General features: G+C 41.7%; 1 protein-coding gene across 1 annotated transcript; it reads right to left on the reverse strand.

Moving 5' to 3' along the window:
* Positions 1 to 610: 610 nt before the first annotated feature.
* Sap30 (Sin3A associated protein 30) lies at positions 611 to 6341 on the reverse strand. Its single transcript, XM_034519836.2, has 5 exons — positions 6036 to 6341; positions 5016 to 5935; positions 3298 to 3423; positions 2831 to 2929; positions 611 to 956 (listed from the first exon to the last, which is right to left on the reverse strand). Exons 2-5 carry the CDS (start codon positions 5328 to 5330, stop codon positions 834 to 836), a joined length of 663 nt encoding a protein of 220 aa, XP_034375727.1. The 5' UTR covers positions 5331 to 5935; positions 6036 to 6341; the 3' UTR covers positions 611 to 833.
* Positions 6342 to 10469: the final 4128 nt, after the last annotated feature.

Below are 10469 nucleotides of genomic sequence, written 5' to 3' on the forward strand. Positions count from 1 at the left end.
TGCTCATGTCACATCAGTCTGAAGAAGTAATTAACTCCAGTCCTTATGCCCACTTTCAGCAAGCCCTGGGCTTAACTTTGTTGGGTTGTTGGGGCGCCTTTGGAAAAAGGGAGGCACAAAAACAACTCTTTTTTTTTTTTTTTTTCTTCGTAGGTCTTCAAGGAAGAATACCAATGCATAAAGGAAAATTTAAAAGTGGTTGAAAAATCAATGGAAGTCTAATTTTCAAATTTGCTAACATACATTGTAAAGCACTTTAAAAAAAAAATGCTAGTCAGGTGTTAGCCGTCCATGCCTCTAATCCCAGCATCCAGGAGGCAGAGACAGGCAGATCTGAGGCCAATCTGGTGTACAGAGTGAGTTCCAGGGCATCTAGGGTTACACAGAGAAACAACCAAAACAAAAACAAAATAAGAATGCTTAATTGCTAATCAAATTGGCCTAGGGGAGGCACGTGGGTCATGTCTGTCATTCCTCTTTTACCTTTAATTACTTGGAATTTGTAAGAAAAGCTTACAAAATAAGAACCTTTACCTGAAATCTTAATACCGGCCCCAGAAAGCTTAAAACATAAACAAAGTTTCATAAAATAAATAGGCTGAAGCAGCTGTCATAGTAATAACCTTTATTTAAAATATGTTCAATCTAGGAAGCTCAGTTTATATGAGTTTCCAACTAATTATTAGAATCAAAAAACGACAACAACAAAAACAGCCAAAAAAAAAAAAAAAGATCCTCAGTAGAAAAAATACACAAGAACATTTCTACATCTGAAAAACAGTAAACATTCTTTACAGGCAGACATCTATGTGCTAGTGTGAACAGCATCTCTCCTAGTGAACACCACTGTCGGCCTTGAGATCTGATTTGTTCTTGTCGTTCCTCACTGAGTAGATGAAACATGTTAAGGTGTCTTTTTCATTCACTGGAATAGACTTAAAATGGCAACCAACTATCTACAAATTTAAAAAAAAAAAAAAAAAAAAAGGACAAAGGTTAGATAGAACAGATGCTGTGAGCTTAGTAAAAGATACTACTTTGCCAAAGTGCTGTGTGACCACAAATACTTTTAAAAATTAAACTGTCTTAATATTAACAAGCTCCAAGGAACATGAAAACAAGATATAAACCAAAGACAGTCTGATTTCAAAGGGCTCAGTTAACAAGCTCTGATTCTGAGGATTTTGCCCTGCTTTGGTTGCCTTGATTCATGTGCACTTGTTATAAGTATTTTCCCTTTAAACTTTTTAACTTCAGTTTGCAAACTACATATTCTTAAACATTAAATACCAGTGAAATAAACCAGAACTGATGCCTATCATATGAGGGAGGGTTTAGAGTATATTCACAGGAAAAGATTAATATAAAGAAAAAAAAAAACTCTTAGTAACAAACTATACCGTAAATATCAGTACAATTGATATTAATTCTTAAGTTTCTTGCAAATTTTTCTGAATGAAATTTAAGAATGAAAAATTCAAGGACCTAGAGGGATGTTCAAAAGGACTGTTTTCCTGTCTTTTACTGCACAAATCTAACATTTACACCACAATTACCAACAGATGAGAAACTCAGCTGCTGATATCTGTATTCAGACAAGACTGCCTGCTTTTCTAGAATAGAAAGTAACTCTGAACCAATACAACAGTTTTTTCAAGATTAGATTTTAAGAGCTTGAGATTTGAGTTCATAGTTAAATATAATTTTGCATCAGATCTTGGTTATTTGTTAAAGAACAGGGATAACGATACTAAATTAATGTCTAATATACTTCATTACAGTAGGAAATGTTTTCATATTTATGTACTGTGCAGCAGAAAAAGGATGAAAGCTTTGAAATACATTTAAAGAAAAAAATTTTGTTGCCTAGGCAAGAAAGATAGGAAAAAATGTGGCTAGTTAACATCCTGAATTTTAATGTTAAAGAGCTTTCTACAAAAACTGTAGCTCATATTTTTTATTTATGCACATCAGAAATGTAGGCTGACTACTAATGTCAAACTGAAGAATATAAGAAAACTCTTACGTAAATATATACGTATTGATACACACATCCCTACATATTTCTGATGTGTCTATCCAGTGGAAACGTTTGCTTTAGATATAAAGTATAATTATTTAAATCTGTAAATATTTTAAAAGTTCACAGATTTTGTGGCTTTATTACTTCTTCAACACATACACATACACACTACTAGCTTCCAAAACACACCAAAGGAACTGAAGTCCCATACAAAGTAAACATTATGTTGAAGTTTTTGTTCTTTCTCTTAATGTAAAGAAAGTATCCTCTACTTAAAAACAACTGCTAACGAAAACAAAAGTATCTGAAAGCCAGATTAGAAAGTAACGAAAATCCTGTTTCAGGGCTCATCTGTAGGCCTATTCCACAGAAACTTTTAAAACTAAATTCTAATAAATATGTGTAAGCTTATCTATTTTCCATCCTTCAATGGAAATATTCCATTTATATTCCACTCCATATTTATATTCCATCTCTCAATAAATATTCATTGAATAATTAGAAATTTAAAACAGAATTCTAGAATGATGATAAAAAATTTTCACTGAATACTTACTCTGAAAATCACTATCAAAAGATGCTACATATACTCTGCATATAATCCACTAAGCACTCATTGAAGAGATTTCGTAGGTGACAGAGGTTTCTAAACAACTATATTCTTCTACAATAGACCTATTAACTTTGACTTTACTGCATGTAATGTATTACTCAATATACTACATTTATCTATTTCACCATCACTTAATGATACCTTGTTGGTGTGAACGGGATTGTTTAAACAGTATAAAGCTTATTTATGTATACCTCAACAAGTTGAGCTTTATTTAGACCTGGTCTGGTTGGAAGCTTGAAGTGTCTTTTGTATCTTCTAAGTGTATTTACTTGTAATTGGTACAAATCAACCTAGGGAAAAAATTAATATATGAATTAGTTCACTCTGCTGAAAAGATAGCATTGATCTGTATGGCACTTCAGCACAATGACTTCATTTACATACACAATCAGACCTGTAATTAATTAAACAGTTAATATCCACCTTTGGGAGATATACATTGTAAACTTTTGGAGAGACAAAAGAGGAAGCTGTATGTCAGGAACTGTAAGAATGTCATCTAAGATTTAATATTAGTATAAATACATCTTCACTGACTATTTAATTTTGAGATTTCTCCAATGCTTAAATGGTTAAAAAGGAGCTCAAATGTTTACAGAATGGTTTTGGAACTGCCAGCATGCTTATGATTTAACATGGAGAAAACTCTGCTGTCTACCTCTGGAGTGTCGATGTCCTGAACAGGTGAGTCTCCTCCATCATCATCACTTCCTTTCCTCTTCCTTCTGTTCCGAACACTTTGAATTAGGTTCTTATGATAGTCACAAATGTAAAGGTGCCTTGCCTGCAAAGGAAGACGTTTCAAAGACTGTGAGTCCAGAAAAACGCAGCTGAATATTAGTAAAATGCACAGGCCCAGGTGACTGACTAAAAATAGTCTGACAGGCCACTTTTAAGACTATATAATGTTTCTTTACAATATTTAAATATTGTAACATTAGCAATCTGGTGATACTGTTAAGGAAAAGGTGGGCAGGTGGTACCTTTAGAAAAGGCACACACGCAGAGGAAGAGAAATTCCAATCCTCTGGGTTTTGTCATCAAATTGCAACAACGGTGACCTAAATAAGTTAGCTCCTGCTGATTTTGACTTAAGGGCAGAGGTGACATTGCCCACAATTTTGTACTTGTTAGTATTTTCTCTAACTTGAGAGCAGCAAATTATATTAACGGTAGGTATACGCTTCCTGATTTTCTAATTAGATAATCAAAGTCTACACAGATACGAAGTATACATTTTGTTTTACAAATGAGCCATTGAATTCATGTCCTATGTTTAAATTTCAAACCCTAAGGTTTCTTTTTAAGAATTAAATGAATGTATTTCTCTGTATTATGTGTTTTCAATTAAAGGAAATTGAAATTATTCACCTTCACTTGCAAAGTTTCTCATGGACCCTACTGAGAAACTGCCTAAACAGAATCATAAATAAACTTCTCAAAAAAATTTAATTACTCAGGCATTTGAGAGTTGTATACTGTGGGATAGTAAACACTGAGCTGATTGACACTCTCCCCCTCCCCCTTTTAAGGCTACAATTAAAGGCCGAATGAACAGGCTTTTTAAAATTGACTTCTAAGCTAAGGACAAGTTAAAAATATACAGGATGTATGGAGGTTCTGTATCCTGTTCTTCATTTGCCATCAGTCAGAGCTCTGAAAAGTAGCAATGGAATTCTCTGAAACCTCATAGCTGGCCAAAACAGCAGACGTGCATAAAGACAGAAAAAGAAATCCCGATGGCTGCCGAGAGGGTTGTAAAACCGCAGAGGCTTATTTGCAGCCTTGGTTTGGAGCAGCTGCCCGAAGAGCTGACACCTCAAACGCCGTTTACAACCATCTCTCTGCAAGGCAACTGGTGAGCTCGGCTTGCCTGTCTGTGTTCAAAAGAAAGAGAACAGCGAGAAGGAAAGAAAAAGAAAAGAAAAAAGCAGGATTGTGGGGTCTAGCCAGACTCTACTTTCTCTAGAGGAGTGGAGCTGCTCCCTAGGGCAGACACCGGCTCTGGCAGCAAAACAAAGGCGCCTCCATTCCAGAAGGGACTGCCCGGCTGCGAGAAAACTACTCTGGGCCCTCGGTGCTGCGGTCCCCTTTGTTTCGTTTCCAGATCGCAGCAAAGGAGGAAGAGGGAAGCCTGGCGTGGGAGACACGCGAGGCAGCGGGAGTCCGGGTGAGGGGCGGAGGGGACCCGCACCACTGAGCGAGCGCGCGCTGGGGGGGGGGGGGGGGTAGGTAGCCGGAGTTGCAGGGACTTTGTTTCAATCAGAGAATCACTAATCCCACCTGCAGCCCAGTCTCTGAGACTCCTGAACCCCGCCATCGATCCGGCGGGGCACGCAGGATAGGGCAGTGCAGGGCGGTCCTGGAGCCACTTACACTCTTATCCAGCTCGATCTTCACCTTCTTCTGAGAGATGCTCTTCTGGATCCTCTTGCTGAAGCTGGCGTTGCCTGCCGCGCGCCCGCACCGCTCACCATCCTCCCGCAAACAACAGAGTTGCCCGGGGCCGGGACCCGCTGTTCCAGGTGGCCCAGAAGCCGACACCGCACCGGCACCGGGTACCTCTGCCCCACCGCCGGCTGCGTTCCCATTCCCCGCCGATGCGGCGGCAGCTGCTGCAGCGACCACCGCGGCCACGGCGGCGGCCGCGTCCCCGCCTCGGCTCATCTCCTCCGGAGTGAAGCCGTTCATGTCTGCCAGTTCGGGGGCGCCGGCGCCACCACAGAGCCCCGCTCGCCGCGCCGCTCCGCCTCCTTCCCCTGGGCGGCCGTTCACTCCGCACCCCAAGTCTGGTGGCGGCACGGTCCGACGCCCAGAGTCCAGGGCCAGCCGGTCTGTCGGTGCTGGAATATCGGCCGGTTCCTGTGACTGTGATCAGAAGTGGAGTGGCGCCTAGAAAGGGGACCCCACTCACTGTCACATGGAGACTTCAGCAGTTGGACCGCGGCTCCTCCGCCTCCTTCCAACCCTAGAACCTGCGAGAGGGAGACGCCCCTCCTCCGGCCCCGCCCCTCCCCCGCCGCGCGGCCCCACGGGAATCGTAGTTCTTGATCTCGGAGCTAACTTGCGCTCTGTTCTGATTACGTGCGGGACCGGCGGGACAAACTACTCATCCCAGCATGCATCGCGCGGCGAGCTGCCCGTGGTTCTTTTTTTTCCATTCCAAGCACCGGGCAAATCTGACTGTGAGGTCAGGCTTTTACTGTGTTTTCTCGCCTCTGTTCTCTCCTGCGAGCAAGGGCTGGTTTTAGCTCCTGTTGTTTCTCAACGTTCGTGTTCAGACCGCCAGCTGACTCCTGCGAAGAAGCATAGATTGTGTGTGTGTGGTGGGGTAGTTAGGATTAAGTGAGAAAAAGTTTACAGGCTGTTTGGTATTTATGGAAAAACACGGACTACCTAGCGCTTTTTAGGCGGCCAGTCCTGCGTCTCCATCTCCACGCCGCAGCTGACTTCTAGAGCGTGGAAGGTCCTCGGCACACTTGTGTGCCAGTAGGTTGACAGGCATCGGGCTGCTTGTCGCCTCTACTGCAGCTTGGATTTCTTTCAAACGGATCTAAGAGGGTTTAAGACCATTTAAAGGAACCACTCTGGTGTCACGCCTGCTGACTGCTTCTCAAAAACTTCTCAGCGTTGACTGTAGGGGACGAGGACGGAGAAACCTCTTCTTGAGTCACATACATGCGTATATGTGCGCTTGTGTGTGTCGCGGGTGGAGGGGTGTGTGTCTGCGCGCGCGCGCGTGCGCGCCTGGGTACGTGTTTGTGCTCGCGTAGTGTGTATTCTTGCCTGAGCCTGTGGTCGGCGGGATGGAAGGCTGGGCGTGGCCATGCCAACCATGTACCTCTGCTAATTATTGGACTATTTAGCAATCCCACTGATTAAGCAAAAATAATGTATTTCAGGTGGAGGAATTTTGAAAGAAAGCCTTTTTTAGATTTAGTCAATTCAGTGGTGTGTGTGTGTGTGTGTGTGTGTGTGTGTACACATACATACATATACATATTATCTGTGTATGGAGGGCACACTTGTAATCCAGATCTTGAGACTGAAAGACACAGATCTGGATCTTGAGGAACAGAGGCCATGAGAAGCTTAGGTCCAAGCATGGTTCCTTTAATCCAAAGAGACAAAGCCAAGCAGATCTCTGATTTGAAGGCCAGCTTGGGACAGAGAAAGTAGAGAAAAGCTTAAATCCAGTCATGGCGGTACATGCCTTTAATCCCAGCATTCGGGAGACAGAGCCATGCATATCTCTGACTTCAAGTCAATCTACACAGCAAGTTCCGGGACAGCCAAGCTGAGGCTATGATGAGGTAGAAAACAGAAAGCTGGTAATAGAATGAGGAGGGGCCTTAGCAAGCAGCAGAACTCAGCAGCTGTGGCTATGTGGCTGGCTTCAGAGTGAAGAATAGAAGGGATCACTGGGACCATTGATGTTGCTGGAGCTAAGAAATTAGCAGTGGTTAAGAAGAGATCAGCATCATGGAGGTGAAATCTTCTGGGAAGTGTTTTCTGAGCACAAAAGAAGCTGTTTTCCAGAGACAGCCAAGGTTGTACTGTGTGCTGCAGATGGACTTGCTAATGTGTAAGACTCACCCAGGTGGTACTGGTTTTGAAGATAAGAAGGGGTCATGAAGAACATCTGAGGCTTGGCACTGTGAGAGGCCAGGGAAGGCCATGGATGAAGATGCAACCTTAGTTGTTGATGGCCCAGGACTGAAGGGGTCATGCAAAGGATTTGAGGCTCGGCACCATGAAGAGAGCCTATGAGAGGTGAAGCTTAGTTACAGTTGAAGGCCTCAGCATATTGGAGATGCCAGTACCATGGGATGATCACCAAGAACAGCAGCAGCAGTGGAATGGAGTCAACCAGAGCTTAGAGTGGCACAGAAGACAGAGCTGGAGACATGACACAAGCCTTTTGGAGGAACCCAGAAGATTGTGTGTGGATACCAGGCATTGAAACAAAAAGCTGTAATGTTGAAGTTGCCTTGGAGGCCCCAACATGTTCAAAATACCAGAGCCATGCGCTATCTCCTGAGGAAAGCTGCTAACAGGGAGTGGAACCAGCCCAGGAGAAAGAAGTTTGTTGCAGTCAACAAAGATGTAAAAGGAGTTGGAGATCTGAAGACCACTTTGACATCAGACATGGAGATGCAGGCTTTGGAGTTTACCCAGCTGGTTACCTGTCTTGCTTTGGGGATTACAGTTAAGTGATTGGATGAATCTTAGAAGAGACTTTGAACTTTGTACTTTTAACATTGAGACTGATATTATAGACTATGGGGACTTTGGAAGTTGGACTATAGGTACTTTTTTATTATGCTATGTTTAGGTAACTCATATGTTTGAACAAGCCTATAGGAGTCAGGGATGGAATGTGATGGTTTGTATATGCTTGGCTCAGGAGTGGCGCCATTTGGAGGTGTGTCCTTGTTGGAGTAGGTGTGTCACTGTGGGTGTGGGCTTTAAGACCCTCCTCCTAGCTGCCTGGAAGCCAGTCTTCTCCTAACAGCCTTCAGATGAAGATGTAGAACTCTCAGCTCCATCTGCACCATGCCTGCCTGGATGCTGCTGTGCTCCCACCTTTATACTAATAGATCTCTGAACGTGTTAGCCAGCTTCAGTTAAATGTTGTCCTTATAAGAGTTGCCTTGGTCATGGTGTCTGTTCATAGCAGTAAAACTGTAAGACATCAATATTAGAAATTCTAGGCTCTCACTGCCTTCCCATGTCATTTTTTCCATCTCAGGCCTTCTACCTTGTTCCTTTGTGTTTCCTACTCTAAATTCAATGATTTTGTTTTGATTTTAAGTTTCCTTTGGATTCTTTTAACCTGACCTTAGTCATACATTCTTCGTTTAGGTATGCCTAATCCGCTCAAAATGCACTCGTAGCTTTTGTGTTTTATTATATCTCCTAGTCTTATCGTTCCTATATTTTTTCCACATCTTAAATGTCACATTTTAATTTTCCAGTTCTCTGACACAATTTGGAAGCTTGACATTTTCTTCAATAAGCCTAGCAAGGACGGTGACTTTTTTTTTTTTTACATTATGTTTATTAAGTCTATTTCATTTGTCTATTGTTTCTGGTAGTTCTGACTCATACCTGACTCCTCTTCAATCCATTATCTTTGATTGCCTTTCATTTTATTTGAAAAAAAATTATAAAATACTTTATATTATGTTCCTACAGAGGGGCTCCATATCTGTGATGGTAAAACATCCTGGAGTAATTAATGCCTGAGGGATTTTTAGCCAAGTAGGTGATATTCTGGTTCATATTCCCATTTGGGAGCTATGGTTCTTACCCTGAATTGGGTTACTAAGTTAGTTACTTACTTTAACTGTTTGTTCATTTGTTTGTTTTATTGTAGTGCTGAGAATTGAACCCAGAGTTTTGGGTGTGCTAGGTGAATCTATAACTGAACTACACTTCCAGCCCAAGAAAGACCTTCTTACAGTTAATACAGACTGAAGTCCGGTCCTCTTCATGACTTCAAATGCTCAGCTTTTGCTCTTCCTAAGTTCTTAAGTGTCAAGAGTTAGATTTGTCAACCTGATACAGATGTAGACCTACTTGGGAAGAAGGAATCTCGACTGAAGAATCAACTCCATCAGATTGATCTATAGGCATTTCTGTGGGCCATTTTCTTGGTTGTTGATTGATAAGGGAAGGCCAAGCCCACTGTGGGTGGTACTATCCATGTGGAAGCGGCCTGGGCTGTATAAGAAAGGTAACTGAAGTTGCTATGGGAAGCAAGCCAATAAGCAGTGTTTCTCTGTGTTCCATGCTTCAGTTCCTGCCTTGACTTCCCTTGGTGATGGACTGTACTGTGCAAGCCAGATAAACCGGTTCTTTCCCAAAGTTGTTTTAGTCATGGTGTTTATTAAAACAGAGAATTAACTGCTATACCCGCCTGTACCGGTACTGTATATATTAAAGTAGCACATACATTTTGATACAACCCATGGTTTAACATTTTCCTCAGCTATATCTGCGGCTTCTTTCGCGATTTTGTTCTCACCAATATGTAGGCATCTAATGCCGGCATTTTCTCTGGGTGTAAAATTATTTGTGGCTATCACAATGCAATGGCATTAATTTAAAAAAAAAAAGAAATGTATTGGGACCTGAAGTCCCCAGGACTCCAAGTTAAATACACAAATGTAAAGATTGGATGCGAAGCCACACATGTGAGTGAGAACAGTGCTTGTCTTTCAGAGTCTGGGTTATTTCACTCAGTTTAACATTTCCCAGCTCCATCAAATTTTGTGAGTTTATTTTTCTTTACAGCTGAATAACATTCCATTGTATACAAGTACCACATTTTCATTATCTATCATCAGTTGATAAACTGTTTTCATGTTCTAGTAGCTAAATGAATGTGGGTGAGCATGTGGTCTCTACAGCAGGAAATAGAATCCTTTGGGTATATGCCCAGGAGTGATAGATCTGGGTCACGCAGTAGGTCTACTTCTGGGTTTTTTTTTTTTTTTTTTTTTTTTTTTTTTTTTTTTTTTTTTGAGGACCCTCCGCACCAATGTCCATAGTCGCTGCCCAGTTCGAACCAATGGCGCATGACACTTCCCCTTTCCCCCACGTTCTTTTCATCATTTGTTGTCCTTTGTTTTCTTAATTTTAAACATTCTGACTGGGCTGAGATGAAATCTCAAAAAAGCTTTTATTTGTATTTCTAGGGCTAAGGATGGCGACCGTTTTGAAAAGTATTTCTTATCCATTTGCCTTTCCTCCTTTGAGAAGTCCATTCAGTTCTATATCTCATTAAAAAAAAAAAAAACAAACTGGATCGTTTTCTCGTTCAAG

Source organism: Arvicanthis niloticus, chromosome 16, assembly GCF_011762505.2.
Source record: "Arvicanthis niloticus isolate mArvNil1 chromosome 16, mArvNil1.pat.X, whole genome shotgun sequence".
In the NCBI taxonomy this organism is placed as follows: Eukaryota; Metazoa; Chordata; class Mammalia; order Rodentia; family Muridae; genus Arvicanthis; species Arvicanthis niloticus.